The 20,926-nt window shown below is 36.9% G+C and overlaps 1 protein-coding gene across 1 annotated transcript; it reads left to right on the top strand.

Moving 5' to 3' along the window:
- Nucleotides 1-1,541: 1,541 nt before the first annotated feature.
- On the top strand, nt 1,542-12,634 carry LOC117552270. The gene is made up of 8 exons (XM_034225622.1): nt 1,542-1,560; nt 3,421-3,449; nt 8,121-8,179; nt 9,344-9,655; nt 10,074-10,349; nt 11,031-11,153; nt 11,269-11,299; nt 11,484-12,634. The coding sequence occupies exons 1-8, from the start codon at nt 1,558-1,560 to the stop codon at nt 11,524-11,526; spliced, it is 876 nt and encodes a 291-aa protein (XP_034081513.1). The 5' UTR covers nt 1,542-1,557; the 3' UTR covers nt 11,527-12,634.
- The last annotated feature ends 8,292 nt before the right edge of the window (nt 12,635-20,926 follow it).

The following is a 20,926-nucleotide window of genomic DNA, read 5'->3' as shown; positions in this document are numbered from 1 at the left end:
GCATCTTGATATGCCACACCTGTGAGGTGGGATGGATTATCTCGGCAAAGGAGAAGTGCTCACTATCACAGATCTTTTCAGATTTGTGAACAATATTTGAGAGAAATGGTTATTTTGTGTATATAGAAAATGTTTTAGATCTTTGAGTTCATCTCATGAAAAATGGGAGCAAAAACAAAAGTGTTGCGTTTATATTTTTGTTCAGTGTAGTTAGAGGCTATTCAAAGAATAAAGAAAAGACTAAGAGCAGAGACACTGAGTCAAAACTGGGTGACAAAACCATGTATTTGTATTCTTCAAATGTCAAAGTGAAGTTAACACTTCATTAAGTTAGCAGAAACAGAAGTGAAAAGATGTTCTAAATGTACACAGAAAAATATTGTGAAACACAAACGTTTTTTTCTGTGTACCACACACCACAATTGTAATAATAATACCATTGTGGTGTGTGGTCCACAAGTCATCTGCAACAGTGTCAGCTGTGGGAGCATATTGGACCTTTTTGAAAATGTTTTACACCACCTGTATCCAAAAGTGCTTTTTGAAAATCTCATTAGCGGTGTCTGAGTTATTGTGTGACATCACCGGCATTCAAGCACCCTCTTTTCTTTTCTGCAATGTGTAAGATGGAGGATTAGAGACACACAGTTGAACATAATGCATCTCAAATGTTATCGTAAATGATGCATGCCACTGCTCTATAGAAATATTCAAATGTATTCTTGTGTCCCAAGTGGCCACTTTTTTACCCAAAAGGGAAACAGTTGGCCTGTTTAGTAACACTTGCCTCTTTTCTTGCACAATAAAACATTTGTGTATTATTTATTTAAGGAAATACAAATCTAAATTGTAAAGGTTTTTCTTGGATAGGAGAGTTTCCACTTCTCCCATCATGTCTCATTAAGATTATGAAATAAGAGTTGACTGATTAAATGAATTATCTTACTATGATCTGTAGTATCCTACTCCCCCTCCCTCTGCATTCCTTGTGACTTAGTTATGTGATGCCTTCCTTCAGAAAATAAATAAAACCAATCGTAGCAGCAGAATATGAATGCAATACTGCATATTACTGTAACATTTGACTGTGATTCATACCACAAGGTCTGATGAGAGTGAGAATGAGCTAGTTAGCAGACAGGGAAGGTCATGAAGATTTTTCCGCTGTGATATAACATGTGCCAAAGCCTAAATGTCCTGACAAACATGATTCTGTGGAAGCCTTCTTTAGGCTTCCCAACAGTAAGTCATAATGTTCAATTTAAATCTCAAAGTGACTTACTGCACACTGACATAGAACAAAGCCATTGTTATTGTTACTATTGTAACACCTGTTTTCTCATGTTATAATAAGTTATCTGCTGTGATCAAAGATATAACAAGCTTTGTTTAAAACATGCATGTACAAACAAAACCTGCTCAGGTTGACATCAGATTGTGTGTCATTGCTTGTCACATGTCTGTTTTGCCCTGCCCCTTTTATTGTTTCTTTCTGAATGAAGAGGAAGTGTATTTTCTTCTCACTCTCATTCTGACTAAGACAGCGGACACAGCACAATGGTAAGAGCTTAGTTTGTTTTATTTTCCTATGTCTTTTATGATAACATTTAATGTTATTGTTATGGATAAGTTTGTTCATTGTCTGTTACTATAATGTCAGATAGGAAGTCTCTCATGCATGTACATAGTTTTCTGTATCCAAAAAATACTTGAAAGGACACTGAGCAGCAGCCTGCAAATACTGTGTGTGTTTGTGTGTGTGTGACTAGTTTTATCCTTAAGTAAACTAACTCCCAACATACCGCCTCTGTGAACTTGATCTATACATATCACTGTAGGAATGCTATTTGCAAATAGGCACTGCTGATTGAATATATCCTTGTGTGTATAACTATATTTGTGACAAAGACAGAGATCATTTTCTTTACTCTCTTAGAGTATCTCACTCACATTAAATAGGTTTCACCCTGAACATTCTTGAACCATAAGAAGTGTCAAACCTCTCCTACGTTAAAATGAATTAAACTAAATGTGAGATAACATGAATCCAATGTGTGAATCTGGTATGTGGTTTCGTAGCTTATCTGATTAGTGTAAATCATGCAGTCATTTATGTATCATCGATTGTAAATCACGTTACGTCATAGGGGACTCCCCATATCGAAACTCTCTGTCTAAAGACTCAATAAAAACGTTAAACTCTCTGTTACTGTAGGTGATGATAGATACGTGATAGTAGACCGCACACAGTCAATCATAACGCTCAATCAATGCTATGCAATATTTTGCCATCGCTTTCTGAAATCTTCTAAAACTTGTGTACATTCTATTGCACAGTCCATTACAACGAAAGTGTGGACTCAAACAATGCCAAAGAGAGGACTTAAGACTTTTCTGATGCAGTGTAAACAAAGACAATCTGCATTAGCTCTTTTAAAGTTGTCCTTAATGCAGTTTTATTACATTACATGTGATAATTACTATACTTTGGTTGCTGTTGTAAAAGACAGACACGGTCATAGAAATTAGGGGAAACACAATGAACCGTTCTTTAGGTATTCACGTGGCCCCTGGGGATTCCCTCAGATGTGGTTTCTGTCGAGAAGACACTTCTGCTTATGCTTTCTTATTTTTAACTTCATATTCTCTAAATGTGTGTTTTAAATGCAAAGTGTTGAATATGAAGAATGTTCCTCGAAAGAGTGAATGTAACACGTGTTATTAGACTGTGAGTATGAGTTAAGAAAGACCGTTTGTAGGGCGTGTGATGCATTTTGCCTCGTGTTTTGACTCGTGTTTTGACTCAAAACACAAAAATATTCAAGTTAAAACTAAATACACTATTAACTGATGGTTGTTTTTTATAATATACTTTTATAATACTTCATACGAAATATAAGAATATGAGAAGTTACTGTCTCAAGTGTGAAGGTAGGTTTTTTTGGCAGATACTGGGGCTATTGCCTAATGCTCAATGGGACTTTCCTGAATCTTGGTGTTCAAAACAAGGTTTGTTTTTTCAGGATGACAGAAACCATTACCCTAACTTCACTTACTGTAAAAGGCCAGTCGGATATTTCAGATACTGTTTTGTTTCCGTAGAATTCCACACACAACGTGATCACACATAAGACACTATTCAAATATGTAAATGCTAAATAAATCTGTGGTTTGATAGGTGATAGGGCAGGTTTTATATTGCAGACTCCCCAAGGCAGCAAATACGACATCCATGTGTTTAACAGTTTACAAGATGTCTAAGATTTTGATTTATAAAATATTCTAAGCATGTGACTCACTGGCCAAATATGATTATGAATTCCTGAATGAGTATTGCTCCTGTGCACTGATTTAAAAGACAACAAATTAAATTAAAAAAGAATCAATACTATCACTTAAATTGATTTTTCTTTTCAACAGGCATTCCCTTCCAACCTACAGTGTTTCCCGTAAGTACCCTTTGCCTTTTTTTATTACCTCATCCTTATTATTGTATTTCAAACACCTACAAAATGCTGACAGCAGCCTTTCTTCAAGCCAGCCACAATTGATCTCCAGAAACCAGTTATTATATATTTTCAACAATATACAGGTTGTATCATGCTACAATAAATGTACTTTGCTGTGAATCATAGGACAATGGTTTAGTTGCTACCATAACAGTCTTTGGTTTAGTAATATTTAAAAATAATGACAGTTGATGACAGAGGAGGGGCCGGTTGAGTCAATATTTGCAATGGTGGCTCATATTTACCTCTTATGACAGTATCTCTGGGCCAGGGGTATTTTACTATGAAGTTGCAGAGCATTTTCTTTCTGTCACACAGTTTGTACTCATCTCTGTGTCACTGGTATTCCAACCCTGTCTCCTAAAAATTACGTTCCCACAGAACTAAACTGCATTCTCAATTACGTTTAGCTAGAAACGTATTTTCTCCCACGTTACGTTTGTTATGAACGTATCTCAAATACGTTTATTTTCTACATATCTTCTAGAAACATATCTTCTCCCACGTTACGTTCGTTATGAACGTATCTTAAATACGTTTATTTTCTACATATCTTCTAGAAACGTATTTTCTCCCACGTTACGTTCGTTATGAACGTATCTTAAATACGTTTATTTTCTACATATCTTCTAGAAACATATCTTCTCCCACGTTACGTTCGTTATGAACGTATCTTAAATACGTTTATTTTCTACATATCTTCTAGAAACGTATTTTCTCCCACGTTACGTTCGTTATGAACGTATCTTAAATACGTTTATTTTCTACATATCTTTGCCATTTATTGCCTTGCTTATAATAATGATAATAGTCATTTATAAATATCATTTTAGAGCACACATTTGAAATCGAGAATCGGGCTCGATATATGGTTAAATTAAAATCAGTAGGAGAGGCTGTAATTTCGGCAGCTGTTACTCTCATGAGCGAGGCAGAAAATAATAGTTTTAACATGACAAAAAGCTGCTGTGTCGTTTATTGCACCTCAAAGATTAAAACATATCCAGAGTTACTTGTTTCTGTACTTCCTCTAAGAAGAAAGGACAGTAAAAGAAGAGCTCTGTGGCTTCAGGCTTGATCGCCGTTCAAATGACAGCATTGGTTTCCCCAAAAGTGGGCGGGGCTGTAAAGTGACGTAGATTTTACTCTCATCTATTATTCAAAACCATTCTATTTATTCTAACGTAAATTACATGCCAGTGTTTTATCTTTTTATTTATTTGTTTTTATTTTAAATCGTATAATGTCGGACTTTTTTCCCATCTGTGAGGAAAATAAATGGGGTTTAGAGCCTCAAAATACTGAAATCTGTATTTTTTAAAATCTTTTCCTTCTAATTTGTTATTCTTTTCTAAATAACACACTGTTATTTACTCAACCATAACACACAATTATCCTTGTTTTTATTTATTCGTTTAATTCTATAATCTTGGGCTTTTTAGCCGTAAATAAAGTCACCGGAAACAGACGGGACATTTCGAGCGATACACACCACAAACCCACCGAACTGATTACCCAAGATCCTCAGCTTGAAGCTCGTTGATTGGAGGTTTTAGCCGCAATAAACGCTGGGATATGGTGTTAATAAGTTGTGATATCCGAAAACGAAACATAAAATAATACCTAATTCAGAGTGTTCTTGCTTTTCTCTTTGGAAGTCATCACATAACGGCATTGTAATACACGGTTCGGCTGCATTAAATATTATACATCTGCCGTAGTTCTTTATTTATAGAGCCCTGATGAGAAGACTTCTAGACAAACATGAGGAACTGCCGCCAAAACTGAATACTTGATGTGGATCATAAATATATCAACAATTAAACAACATCTTCAATTTCTTTTCACAAAATACGTCTCCTTGCAGTATCAATAGTAATTCGGCTGACTTTTATATTTGATCCAATTGGTAGATAATAGGTTATATTTACACCATAACGGTGCACAGCTGATAGAAAAGGACTTGTAGTTTTTAAAGATATTACTGATTTTCTTTGAATATAAGAATGTAAATACTGAGTTGAGAGAATAGTCAGGGGATTTGGGTGATGGGAGACACATCTATGGATTCAGAATTTCAATAGCGTACCATTAAATGACAGATATACCTTTCTGTCTGTGATGTTTTACAAATCAGATATTAATGTGTAGAAGTAAAACATGTGAAATAATATAGCAATATCCTGTAAAATTATGTAAAAACATGAATAAAACTACACATCTTCAGATATTATACATACATAAGTGTTCTACACTAATAATACAAAGTTATTATTAGTATGCTGTGTGTACCTTGTGTGCACCGCCTAGTGGTTAAAGCACGTTATTGAATTATTTTTGTTGAATAATGTTATTTGATGAAAACAATATTAAGAGTACATACTTTCATAGGGGGGAAAGTAGAAGGTCAATGATAGAAATATAGAATATAAAAAGTCAAGAAGATACTATAAGTGATCTCTACAATAAAACAGTTTAGTGCCGGATGTACAAAGATATTAATAGGAGGATGTGCAAAACAGAAAAACGAATTAACCTTTATTAACACATTAAAGAATACTTTAGGTTAAGGTCTTATTTTAAACAAGAAAAAAGCTTTGGGGGTATCTATCTACCGATGAATATTAAGCCTGACAAAGTACTTAACGTCTAATATATTGCTTTCCTGCAATGTTAACTATGTTGAAGCACTTCTTTTAACTGATATTATACACATTAATTATACTCTTATGTATGTAGATAGAATAAGAAATGTGCAGAATATGACAGTTTAATGGTGGAGGCACACACATATTGATAGATGTCTTGTAATGCGCTGTTGAGGAACCTGCGACCCAAGTTGTGTATATGATCAATAAACCTTAGAAAATCTTGAAATCTTGAAAGGGATGTGCAAATAGCCATTATACAGTTTTTAATTAACTATTAGTAGAGAATAACGAGTAATGAATATACTTTATAGAGATCTGCAGATAAATGTTTCGTCTTCTCAAGCACCACCTATCAAATATTTCTCCTGATTGTTGGCACTTGACAATCACCTTCCCTGAATTTTACTCAGGTGTAACTAAAGTCTGCTTTAAGGGTTGTTTATATTTCACATCATTAATCAGAATCTGCAAAGTAACTAAACTAAATGTAGTGGAGTAAAAATACCAGGTTAACCTCTGAATTGTAGTGGAGTAGAATTACAAAGTAAGCTGTCGTGTGGGTATATATTAATGCTGCCCATTATGGATATAAGCGATTTTTACCCATTTAGTAATTACATGTTTTAAATGTGTACACACCAATGTGTTTCCTATCGCCTAAACCTCCAGGGCTGTACACAGTTTAATACTGGCAACTTCTAATTTTGGGAAAAACGTCTTTTAAAACTACAATTCCCAGTAGATACGTGCCATAGAGAACATGTTGCGAAACACAATAGCCAGCATGTGTATTTCTCGGGGGGCGTTGGAGTCCAGTTTTGAATAGTCTGCCGTGGTTTCGTTCCATTTCAAAGAGCTTGACGCTCGGCGTAACCTTGGCGCACTACCACTCCAACATCACGGGGTTTGTCAACGGGACTGTAGTCCCAAACGATAGCTGGGGATTATGGGTAATGTAGTGTCTTCGGCCATCCTAAATCTCGAAATGTCCCGTCTGTTTCTGGTGACTTTATTTACGGCTAAAAAGCCCAAGATTATAGAATTAAACAAATAAATAAAAACAAGGATAATTGTGTGTTATTGTTGAGTAAATAACAGTGTGTTATTTAGAAAAGAATAACAAATTAGAAGGAAAAGATTTTTAAAAAATACAGATTTCAGTATTTTGAGGCTCTAAACCCCATTTATTTTCCTCACAGACGTTTATACGATTTAAAATAAAACAAATAAATAAAAAGATAAAACACTGGCATGTAATTTACGTTAGAATACATAGAATGGTTTTGAATAATAGATGATAGTAAAATCTACGTCACTTTACAGCCCCGCCCACTTTTGGGGAAACCAACGCTGTCATTTGAACGGCGATCAAGCCTGAAGCCACAGAGCTCTTCTTTTACTGTCTTTTCTTCTTAGAGGAAGTACAGAAACACGTAACTCTGGATTTGTTTTAATGTTTGAGGTAAACGACACAGCAGCTTTTTGTCATGTTAAAACTATTATTTTCTGCCTCGCTCATGAGAGTAACAGCTGGCGAAATTACAGCCTCGCCTACTGATTTTAATTTAACCATATATCGAGCCTGATTCTCGATTTCAAAGGTGTGCTCTAAAATGATATTTATAAATGACTATTATCATTATTATAAGCAAGACAATAAATGGCAAAGATATGTAGAAAATAAACGTATTTAAGATACGTTCATAAGGAACGTAACGTGGGAGAAAATATGTTTCTAGAAGATATGTAGAAAATAAACGTATTTTAGATACGTTCATAACGAACGTAACGTGGGAGTAAATACGTTTCAAGCTAAACGTAATTCAGAATGCAGTTTAGTTCTGTGGGAACGTAATTTTTAGGAGACAGGGTTGGGTATTCCCAGTGTTACCTTGGTAACCATGAAAACAATTATAAACCATTTTAATTATGCTTCCTCCTGTGTTCCTATAAACCAAAGGAGTTCCCTCTTCCGGCTGGCCCAGTTGTATATTATGACTGGTGCTATTTCTGTCACAGGTAAGCAGTTCACCTCATATCAGTGCATTAACAACACACTCTTGTCTTGGTTTACAGTAGAACCAGTTGTATATATAAATAGATTACATGCATACCGTAAGGACTTTTGATATCACAATACTTTGCTTGATCGAAAACAAGTACCAAATGTATTATATTAGATTAGAAACCAGCAGTGTTGGAGCTCCAAATAATCGAAATAACTGAGTTATAATGAGAAAGGTTTGCTGGCAGACAGGAATAGGCAGATAATTATCATCCAACTCTGAAGCTCTACATATTCTTTTTTTTATCTCAATCGTTTGGCTTTAAATGATTATTTTACCAATTTGGGAAAACACTCTATTTCCCAAACTATTACTTTAAAGCCAATGCAAATACTATCAAAGTCCAGACACCCTTATCAAACTTATATTCCTATCTGGTTTCTTCAGTAGAGCTGGAATAAAACAACTATAAATACCAAAAACAGCACCAAATGTCAGACAAAGAAAAAGTCAAAGTCAAGCTAGCAACACAGAACTGGACCGTCAAAACAGAACCTAAACATTATTGGTATTACCAAAAACACCTACACAGAAAGTTACAATAACAACTGAAACCTTCAGCTCACTATAACGCCATGTTCAATATGTTGACCTTCACATCATGTAAAACATGAAAGGGACAATTGTGTATTTTACAAAAACATTAAGAGGAACTGTGATTATTCCTTTACGTCATGAGAGGAGCTAAGTCTAAACAGAAACTCCCGACCTTTACACACACAAACACAAGTATGTTTCTTATCTTGTGTTTATGAAGTAAATTCTTACAGATGTCAAACTGTTTGTTGGTGGTTTTACTATCTTTAGACAACATAACAAACCAAATTATGGCTATAGAACATTATCCCTTTTTTCTTTTATTTCTTATGTTAAATTATATCATTAGTGTTCAATTCAACACTACCATTTAGACAACTTAAAATGATGGTGCATTATTTATATTGTATTATATGTATGTGCATATATACAAAAATGCTTCCTACTCAGACATTCTGTGATCAAAATGTGCACACCATTAAAGATTGTTAATTTCTAGAAGATACTTTTATTTTAGCATGCTCTAACATTATGTCCTTGTTTCCTTTTCATTATGTCCTTGCTTCCTTTTCTTCTACAGGAAGTGCTGCACTGATTCAGAATCAGTACAGAGGAGTGGTTGGTGGAAATGTGACTTTTTACTGCCCCATTGATGAAAATAGCACACTAGAATTAATGTACATTCAAAGGGGCAACACGTTCGTAAATGGATACTATAAAAGAAAGAAAATAATGGATCCGGTATGGAGCAACACAAGAATCGACACTAAGAAGGGAACGATGCACATGTCCAGTTTGAATGTCTCACATCAAGGGAGATATCAGTGCCATATCATGTACATTGGCAGTGCCTTAGGCCATGTTACAACTGACATGCACCTCAGTGTCACAGGTATGAGTATGTTAACCTTTTAAAATGTAATTGTTTGAGTTGTGGGTTGTTAGGATATTTTGTTGTACCATGCAGTTGTTAAACCCATGTTTTAGTTCAGTTACACTTAAAGCGAGGATGCAGTTTCAAGAAAAGGAAGCTTAATTTCAAGACTACTTTATGTGTCTCCAAGCTAATTTATTTAGGTTGGAAGCAGAATAGGGAGACGATCAAAAGGTTATATATCACGTGACATAACTTTTCACCCCTGATAATAGACTTCAGTATCAAAAAACAACACATTTGCATTAATCCAGAACTATCTAAGTCATAATTGATCTGTGAGTTTGTGATCTTGGACTCAAAGTTAGCATGACATGCAGGAAATACAACTTATTATGAATGGCAGTGTTTTTTTTTGTCTCTGTCACTCTCATAGGAAACTACAGTAAACCTGTCCTTACAATGGACTGCTGTGATCAAAGCCCTCTCTTGAGTTGCCTACTGACATGTGTCGCGCATGGCGGCTTCCCGCAAGCAGAAGTGAAGTGGAACGTATCACAGACTCACACTTTGAAGGCTACGAACAACATTACGAGAGATAATGTCACCGAGTTGGTCAACACTTCCAGCACTGCACGCCTCAACTGCTCCAATGGAGAGATGTTTATCAGCTGCTCTGTGGGCAACCTCAGATCAGAACTGTTGTCAGTCTGTGAGTCCTAAACTTTTTTTAAAAAATAACTGTCCCTATGGTGTGCTTTTAAACCCTTTGCAAGTTTTGGTAAGTGTAAAAGGCAATACTTGGCATATGGCAAATGTTATGGAAATATGTGAGGATTTTTAAAACTCCTTTTACATGGTTGACAAAGAGTTTGTGTGACAGTTAAGAGATTTTTAAGGTTAAACCAAGTCCACAGCCAAGCCGACAGGTCTGTTAGGATGTAATTAGACATAGCCAGGCTTTCAGCTTAAATGCTTACATTAGCAGGTAAAATGTTAACTAAATTCACCATCTTAGTTAAACATGCTAACATTGGCTAACTAGCAATAGTAGCACATAGTACTGTATAGCAGAGGCTGGTTAAAACATAATTAGTTTTTCTGACATGTATTGAACCGAGTCAAATTTTGACCTGAACTTCACAGTTCAGCCCCAATGCTGCTGAATTTCTGCTTCAGTATATTTTCATTTGATCTATAGTGCCTGGCATGTGTACCTGTCGCAAAAAAAGTTAATTCAGGTTAGTTGTAGTTGGATCAAAAACAGATTTTTTTAGATAGACTTATAAGGGGAAAAAAACTAAAACTGTATCCATGGTTATGCCATCAACAGAGAACATATGTCGAAGTCCATATGTTTATGAGACTAATTTCCATGTGTTCTCCTCTCTAGGTAAACCCAAATATACATCTGATCCTCCCTGGCCTCATGTGATAACCGCAGTGTTGGCTGTCGGTGTTATGGTTGTTATGGTTGTTACGTTGCTGTGGTGTAAAAGCAAGAAATGTAAGAAAGGTAAGGACAGATATTAGGTGTTTCACAAGTTGTGTTTGTTTAAATACAAAAATGAAAGAATAAGAATGACTCCGTAACTTGAAAAAACTCACAGCACTTTCTATGTTGATTCCAGGAGAAAATGAAGACATTCATGAAGATGAGGAGTAAGTGGATGATTACAATTTATAACTATATATAATAATAATACTTTGATTTAATTCATAGGTAATGTCAAATACAACCTGTTGAAAAGTAAGATGAAGCACAAACTTTGCCTTTACTTTTTGTAACCTTTACATGAAATATTGTAAAACTGACTTATCCCTTCCTTTTCTTTCTTTTCTTCAGGGAGGGAATACGCCTCAATGGAAACAAAAAAGAGGAAACTTGAGTGCTTGATGAAGAGGAATGTCTGATGTATTTTTAGGGCCATTTCCCAGAAAAATTTCACTAAAGTGTAAATTACATAATGTGACTGCTGCCCGCGTACCAACTCACTGGACAGCCTACTGTCAACATGTCGCTGACATTTGAATAGAGGCAAGTGTTTGAGGAAGTATTACTACAGATTACTGTAATAGGGGAAGTATAGTGCATCATTGAAGGGAGAAAATCTTACTTAAATGACTTTTCCATTGTTTGTATGTAAGATTGTTGTCATATACTGGCAAAAGTCTCTGGGGACATACTCCCCAGCACTGTGAAGAATGAAATCATATCACAAATGGTAAAATGTGTGTTTTACTGTATCACTGACCTCTACTGACATAATTTGGATCTCTTACACAAATTATTGTGTTTAATCTTTTTGAAATACAGAACATTGTTGTTATTGTTGTTGTTGTTGTTGTTGTTGTTGTTGTTGTTGTTGCTGTTGTTGCTGCTGCTGCACTTGAAAACGTTCTATTAATTTATTCAATGTATATTAGAGCGTTATTTTTGTCAATATCTATTTTTAAAATGTACTGTGGTTCCCCTATTTCGTCTAGGATTATTCTCTTTTCAGTTTACTCTGTAAATAGTTTCAGTGGGAGAAGCTGAGAAAAGTAAAGAAATAGACGTCAGAATAATGTTTGCACATAAATAGTTCTCTGCGGTATAGTACATTTTCTGCAATAAATTCCAATATTTTAGGATTTCCTTGTAAAAGTGCAATATTCAATACAAATGTTTTGCTAAAAATGTTGGTCTCTGTCAGAACTTAAGCAATTGTTTTTCTGGTGACTGTTCTCCTATTCAATATTTATCTTGCAACATATTTAGTTAATTTTAAGGATTATTTCTCAATATCATTATTTAATTTGTTTACCCCATACTGTTCAGGTAAACTGGCTTTTCTTCCTCATTCCTAAGAATTGCCAACATCTCAAACTGCTTCTTTCATTTCCTTAATATGTAACAAACAATCCTGTTGGATGGCTATGTTAACTCAATTTTACATGAGTTCATTTTTATTCTTTGGTAATCCAATAAAGTAAATTAAACATGTTTGAATTACATTTTTGTTGTGTTGCATTCTTGACTAGCACATTGTATTTGAAGTCCTGCATGTCATTGTATTTAAACTTTTTAAGACCTTGCTGGGGCTTTTGGTTACACAAATCTCTAGAAATATACTGTAGCTTTAACCGAACTCATTCATTTTCCATTTTAAGTGACTTTTTTATTTGCCACTAGATGTCGCACTAGCACAGTAAAGAAGACAATTCTCCTGCTGTCACGGCAGATTGGCCTGTTTGGTATTGTGTTAACTACAATATCTGAAGATCAATGTTATCATTATTTAAGTACCACATATATTAGCCACATGCAATATGTGACTTAGTTGGCAAAAGCAACATGTTTTAAGCCGGCTTTGGGAGTTAAACAATATTTTACATTTAGCACATATTGTCTAATCACAGCAATGTAATCAAATGAACTATTAAGAGGGATACATTATGTCAATATGATGTCTCTCTGTCCTCAATATATTGTCACCTTCCAGGAAAAGAAGGATGGGCCCTGCTTTATTGAAGTAAAAAATAAATAAAATAAAAGCAGGAAATAGGAGAGGATTGTAGAGATGTGAGACGGCATCAAAGGATATGTTAATATGAGTGTATTGAGTCAATGACAGGAGAAAGGACAATGTTCTGTCTAAAAAAGAATATTGTTTACTTTGTCGAGAACTGTCATACTCCAAATACATCTCTGTTTTCCTGCTACTTTTTCTTCCTCCATTCTCTTTTTTCTTTTTTTCATAACACACTTCCATTTCTCTTCCCCGCTTGCTTTCACTCTGTCTCACTGTGAGTTACAGTGACAGGTTGTCAGTCCACCTCTCTGCCCTGTGTTTACATTGGGCAGCAGAGCAGCACCAGGCTGGTTGCACTTCAGGAATGTAACCCCCAAGGTCCCTGCCCCCCCCCTCCTCCTTCCCACATCACTCCTCCCCATCGTTATGCTTTCTCTCCTTCCTTCTTTAATTCCCTCATTGCACAAACTCACTCCTTCCCCTTCTCCTCACTTTCCTGTTATTACAGCTTCCGTGATTTCCCTTTCACTCCCCTCGTCCCTCTAATTATCCTCCCCTCTGCCACATCACCCCCCACCAACGAGCTCCCTTCTGCCACCGTCCTCTCCCCTTTTCTTCCACACGCTTTCTCTCCTCAGAACCTCCACTCCCCTTCTCCCTCGCCTTTTTCTATCCCCTTTTTAAAATTCAGAGAGCATTGTCCAAGCTCACTCACACCCCCCATTCCCCTGTCATCATCCCCTCACCTCCCACTCTTCCCCATCTCGCTGTCCTCCCTCCCTCATTCCTCTGCTGTCTAACCCAAACAAACCAGGGAGGACTTTCCTCTGTGGTGGTTGTGAGAGAAACACACCACATGTTAGACTTAGTTTAAACATAAACATTAGTCAATTTGAGGTACTGGAAAAAGGATATGAGGCGCTTAAGTTCAACATAAGATAGAGCTGCTATTTGGATATCTTAACGCTAAACTTACCACTGAATAAACAATAATCAGAACTGGATATTTTGGAGTGTATTTGGAAAAGCATATTATTTGGAGTGGGGAAACTGTATTAAAGAAAGACTCAAACAAATTACCCTCAAACTAAAATTATTCAAAAAGGTCCATTTCCATGTCCTAGAAAAAGTTAAAAACCTACACCACATAACGTTGAGTCACAGGGATTCCCTTTTTTTTATTCATCTGTGTTTGTTGATGATTGCTTTTGATCAAATGTAAACTTACTTTCAATCTATTGTGATTTTCAAAAGGATGAAACTACATGTATTTGAGATGTATTTGCCAAAAGGTATTAAGCATGATAATTAACTCTCATACTGACACATAGGAGATAAGGCAAAGAAAATAGACATAATAATTATGAAAATCTCTGTTCACTGTTCTGTTTTCTAGTAACACATCAGTGCGAAATCTCCTGCTTAATGGAGAAAGTGTTCAGTCAGTGGAATTTTTCAATAAGCGACGCGTGACCTCTGCCACAGTGTTCTGTGTGGCGTCCATACCGAGGGATTTATAATCAGATTACACTAGTTATGAAAGTCAACTAGATTAGTTTTAGTGCGGGGAGCCGGAGCACAAGGCATCGATTCACAGCAGGAGAGTGGAGCTGATCACGCATGAGGGAGATTGGACTGTTAACGTTCGTAAAATAACACCATTACACATCTCGGAATCAGATAAGCGTAAGCGTGCATGTGAATGTTTCTGTGTGTGGTGTAGGAATTCAAACAATAAAGTGGATGTTTCAACATTAAACAACATTTTATTTTGTAAGGACCAGAAAACATTGATAACTTTGATTTAGTTGTTGTCTTGTTTGTTCCTAGTTTACAAGACCTTCTAGTAAGTTCTTGTCTTGTGCTTTAAATGTGTGTATGTGTACATTTAAGTCGATAGATACATTTTTGTAGATGGGGTAGTAGAAGAGAATGAGGCAGACGAAGTTTAGCTCTGGTGCTTCAGCTGAGTGATCATGTTGTTGCTGTCACTACAGAAACCCTCTCCCTGACCTCCAGAGACAGGAGAGGTGACCTGGAAGCATTTATCACCTCTCTGCTTTCTGACCCATGACCTGAAGCCTGAGATATAGAAATGAAAACCAACACACCAGAAAGAAGAACTGAGAAGGTTCAAAAAAGAGTCAGCGAAGAGGGGACGGATGCATTCAGTAGTCGTTACACTAAATTAGTAAAATAAAGCAGTTTGTGACATTGCTCTTGAGAGGTATTCAAATATTTCTGGAAGAAAATGTGCTTTCTGTACTTTAAGGTTATTATGGCAGGTTTATGAAACTGTTGGAAACCAGTGTGGACTTTGAGACCGTGCATCAATGGCAATATTTATTTTGGTCAGATGATGAAAACGTAGCCGTCGTGTATGTGTGGTCCCACTTTTGGTGGAGCCAAAAACCATCAGTAGAGACTTGAAAGTGAGGAGACAGAGAGATATTTGCTGGCTGGGAGCCCAATATAACTATTAACACCTCTCTGTAATGGTGATACACCAAAGGAGTTCTTAGTCAAGACCTTTTCCACTGGGCCAATACCAAAAGTTATGTGCGTGTGTTGATGAGCGAAATCTGAGCAGACATTGACGAGAGTCACATCTCCTTCGAATATTTATAGAACAGCTTAAGATGTGACCTTTACTTTTGCACACAAGCCCCCCCTCACAGTTTTCATGCTGTGACTCTTATACTGTATGTCAATGAAACTGTACAGTAGACATTGTTCTGCTGCCTGAAACACTCCGACAGGTGATCATGCTGAAGTTGACTGTCCCGTGGGGTTATTGTTTGAGGGGGAGCCAATGAGAAAAACAGAGACCAGCGTGAGGGATTGGTGGGTGCGATGCCCAGTTGGCTGCAGAAGGTTGGCAGCCTCATGTTTCTGCAGAGGCTGAACATCAAAGACCATCAAGTGTTTCTAATGTGTAACGAAAGACTGTATGTGACATCACGCAATCTGATGTTTGTTACATGCTACAACTGTTTATGTCTTGCTACCAACTGTTTCGCATACCTGATAACCTACGTGATCATTTTTTACTTTTCACAGCTGACGAATGTGGAAATTCCTTTATTGTGACCTTATTTGATAAAAGAGACATTGTATATAATATGCAAACAACTGCAGAGGCAGAAATTGTAGAGTTTTAGCTTGTTTTGTTATCTCTTTATGCATGTGAATAAGAAAGGCCTAATATATTAAAGAGACAGCACAGTTTATTGGAGACCAGACAATTTAAATGAAAAAGATCAATATATGAAATTCAAGACTTGTTATGTTTTAAAAATATTTTCTCATAAAAATCTACCACAACAATCTGTCTTGTAACAGGTGTGCAGTTTAACCTTTTAAGTTATGTAGCTGTTAGTCTTTTAGGAATTTCATCAAGCCGGCAAATATGTAAGGTATGGCCCTGAAAAATGATCAAGCTGTTCAGTGAGTGTGAGTGTGTGTGTGTGTGTGTGTGTGTGTGTGTGTGTGTGTGTGTGTGTGTGTGTGTGTGTGTGTGTGTGTGTGTAGCCTAGCATTACTATACTTGTGGGGACCTACATCTGTTTACATAGTCACTGTGTGGGGACTCGCCTCCCTTATGGGGACAAATTGGAGGTCCCCATGAGGGGAATCATTAATTGTAGGGTTAGGGTAAGGGTAAGGTTAAGGGTAAGGGTTAGGGTTAGGCATGTGTTGGTTATGGTTAAGGTTAGGATAAGTCTCCAGGAAATGCATGTAAGTCAATGTAATGTCCCCTGAAGTGATGTATACATGGTATGTGTGTGTGTGTGTGTGGATTCTATCACTTCTGGCAATGGTTGTTGCAACAGCTGTGTGACATTTATCCAATTACTCTCTGCATACAACGGTATATCTTCTGTATAACTGATGCTGCATCAGGAGGTGTAGAGATGGGAAAGTTAAAAAAAAGAAAAGTATTGCTTGCTCTGACCGAAGAACTGTAAATGAAGGAGGCCCAACTGAAACTGAGTAACGACGTGAAGAAAAATGACTGACATGCTGTGCAAGCTGGGGACACTTGACACCAACAGGTCCCCAAGGCAACCTCCACTTAAATGTATCTCTACTACCCAGACGTGGTGAAGGATTTGAGAAGGGACAGGGTGTACAGGTGTCAACAGGGTCAAAATACAGAGACAAATGAAGGCAATACAGAGACATGAATTTGTTTCAATATGTTTCCCCACTGTATTTATCAGAGAAATACCTATGTATGAGTGTCCATGTGGAGGAGAGGAATGAAAGTGCGTGTATATGCATGTGTGTATTTGCGTATGTAAAAAGAGACACCTGAGATAGTTAGAAGGTCATTCCTGGAGTCTGGTCACATAGCTTTGATCATTTTCTTGTCGCCTCAGAAATAGACCAGAGAGGACGGGACGGGACAAACTCTCCCTTTTTGTGTGTGTGTGTGCGTGTGTGTGTGCGCATACGTGCGTATGTGTGTGTGTCCAAGGGAGAGTGCTAGCCCAACAGCCTGTAGGGGAATCCACATTTGTTTGTAGTGCGCAAGCCTGTGTTTGCATGACTGCCCTAATGCATTTGCACCCACCTTTGTTTGGCACTGCTTGTATTTGCTGTGTAAATGTGTGTGTGTGTGTGTGTGTGTGTGTGTGTGTGTGTGTGTGTGTGTGTGTGTGTGTGTGTGTGTGTGTGTGTGTGTGTGTGTGTGTGTGTGTGTGTGTGTGGGGGGGGGGGGGCATTGTAAGTGTGATCATGGTTTACATTTTGAAGTCGTCATTACAATAACTTTGAGCCATTGCAACAGGTTCCAAGACTTATCTGAACAGTATCTTTTAAAACTATGGTTTACTTCAAGCTTAAATGACTAAAAAGGTAGTTTTGGCTGGCTTTTGCCCAAGGAAATGTGCGAGTTGTAACACAAGAGTTCTAAATGGTGTGCCAATTTTTGCTCGACTATACCATCTTTAGATTTGTTTACACCTCAGCTATATTAGCCTGTAGGCTAAAAATCACTGGTTGGCCTTCACATGTAAAAGCAGCAGAGTATAATTAACTGATGTAATGGAGCCATATATACCCTCCGACAGGCACAGACATTGTTTAATAGTCTCGTGTTTCATACACTCTCTAGCCATATAAGACCAACATTTTATATAAACAACTTGGTCTATAAAATGCCCCGGTGTGTATCCTTCCAACAGTATATCCACGTCCATTCTGCACTTTGTCTTTGCTTGCCATTGACACTGCCTGATTCCAAGAAATACAATTCCCTCCAGCTCCTTCCAATGTCCACATGCTTAAGAAACATACATGTAAACATTGCTAACTGTAGGTATATGCACACGCATAAGTCAGCATAGTATCAGCTCAACTCAAAGAACAGCTGAGGCAAGAATGTACAGTTAAGTTCAGACAGCATTTTAGTATGTTATCATAAAACTGAACCTGAGTCAATTACTTTTTTAAATGGTCACTGTACAAAGGAAAACATTTTATTGAGTTAAAACCTTATTTGTTGTTGTTTTGTTTTCTGTTAGCACAGCTCAGGCAACAGTTATTTTTTTACCAAGTGTCAAAATTGGCATAACAACTATTATGTTGTTTATTTTTTGTATAAGCATTATATTCTACTAGCATGCCAATAGACTTCTAGTCTTGTTGGCATAATGTCATTTGAGAGAAAGTAAGACAGAAGGACTGATATTGCACATGCGGATGATGTCAAATTCTTTATTACGCCCATGCTGTTACTCCATGACCTATTTTTTCCCATCTCTTCTTAAACACAACTAACCTTGAGTAAGTTGCCATGAAGCACTCGGGAAAATATTCAAACTAATGTCTGGAGAAATATTTTTAAAACAGTTGGGTTTTAAAAGATAAATTAATAAATCCTTGAGGCAGAGCTTCTGACCTCTGAGAAGACCATGTTGTCACTGGCAAACACAAGCACAGATTGTTGACAAGACCATAAATGTGATTGAAGTGCAATGATGGAAATCTTTTAGTGCTGGCGGTGCTTTCTTAAAATAATGCTTTTGGGCTGTTTCCTAATCTTGCAAAGCAACAGCAGTAAATTGTGCAAAGCAGCACATCATAAGGTGTTAGAACAGATATGAGGTCCAGGGTGTTGTTCTGCCAAGGTTTAGACCAAACAAGGTGTTTCTGTGAGCTAGCCGTTGCTTGATTAGGATGTTGCACTTCTTTGGAGCTGTTACACACAAAAAGCAATGCTTGTTTTAAAACATTTCCAGAAAAAAAAATGCATCTTTGTTTGAAACTTTGCAAAGATACATGATTGGTTTCAGAATGCTGGGAGGCACCATCAATCTATTATAAAGGTATTGCAGCATCTCATCTTTCTCCCACTACAACAGAGTGGGGCGGGGGGGGGGGTACAGTTCCAGTGAGACAAAATCTCTGGAAGCAGAATAGACATTGTTAAAGTACGTCACCATGGGACTTGCCTCTTCCTGTTTCACAACCCCAAAAGAAGCTTAAAGACATTCAAAGAAAAAAACACACCTAAACATGCACATTCACTCCGAGGCCGGGGGGGGAAACAAACACTGAACACACACACAATCACAAGGGACTGGGTGTAAATCAAAAGCCTTTTCATGCAAACATACCAGGGAAAATCAGAAGCCCGAAGGATAGGGAGGATGATTGTGATCGAACAGAGAATTTATAACGAGAGTGTTGGGAATACCTACAATATGTGTCTACTCTGAATCAGATGTTCTTTTGTTGTGCCTTTGAGACATTATCCATCCACATCTGTGAAAACATCTCTTACAAAAAAAGGAACTAGATATTCAGCATTACTTTTTTACATCCCAGTGAATATATTTGGATGCTATATATCACACAGAATTGTTAGACGAGTGTCTGAGAAAACATTGTGAAAATATTTGCTTTGGCGCTTTCAATTTATGGATGCATATTGCAAATATAGTATGTCATATGCAAGCTGGTTTCAGATTGCCTGGTTGGCTAAAAAAAATCTTTCAGATGTGGACTTTCCATTTTACTTTACTTTCTCCTTTTCCCAAGGTTTCCCCTTTGTTTTCATTATTTTAAGCTTGAGTAAGGAGGGGTTAGGAAAAGGAAAAATATTATGTGCATGTGATATCCACCAAATCAAATGTTAAGTGATTATAAGGCTAACATCTCTATTGGTTTGAGCTTGCTTTTTCTTACTTACAGGGTTAGGGTTAGTTTAAATCTGGTAAGAATTCAAAAAATTGATGTACAGCCATATGCAGCTTGTATTTTAGCAGGCATCTCTTGTTGACCGCGCCTTTACCGTGATTTATGAGTTTCTTTTGATTGTGAATTTATCTTTCTTCTACAGATTTTCTCTCCTTGAGGCCATCAATTTGTTGTCAGTTATTGATTCTGTATTGTCAGAAGGAATACCAATAGAGATATCTTGACGTTTGGGTATTGAGATACATCAAATATACATCAAAGGGCCTCATCGATTTGAAGACTTGCGAGGCAGATAGAGGAAGAAAAAAGAAAGATTTGAGCAAAACAGCTACTGTCTGCAATACATTCAAACCATTTTCACAAATATATGTATTATTCACCAGAATAAAAACCTAGTAGTACAAAATGCTACCTTTTTCCATGGTGAATGTGTTTTGATGTGTTGTCTTGGTGCTCTGTCAAGCATTCCTGGAGGAGCGCTGTGTTAAAAAATGTCCAATGTACTGTCGACAACGGAGACTTTAAAATTGTGGAAATGTGTATAACCACATGCTCCTACTATGGGGTG

This window comes from Gymnodraco acuticeps, unplaced genomic scaffold (genome assembly GCF_902827175.1).
Source record: "Gymnodraco acuticeps unplaced genomic scaffold, fGymAcu1.1, whole genome shotgun sequence".
Taxonomy (NCBI): Eukaryota; Metazoa; Chordata; class Actinopteri; order Perciformes; family Bathydraconidae; genus Gymnodraco; species Gymnodraco acuticeps.
The sequence above is the reverse complement of the archived record's forward strand: the minus strand, read 5'-3'. Positions and strand labels throughout refer to the sequence as shown.

Bases quoted from the DNA above. Each gene is read 5' to 3' on its own strand.
- LOC117552270 (XM_034225622.1), top strand. The intron at 3,450-8,120 runs GTAAGTACCCTT...TATAAACCAAAG, and splicing joins TCCAACCTACAGTGTTTCCC to GAGTTCCCTCTTCCGGCTGG. The intron at 11,300-11,483 runs GTAAGTGGATGA...TCTTTTCTTCAG, and splicing joins GACATTCATGAAGATGAGGA to GGAGGGAATACGCCTCAATG.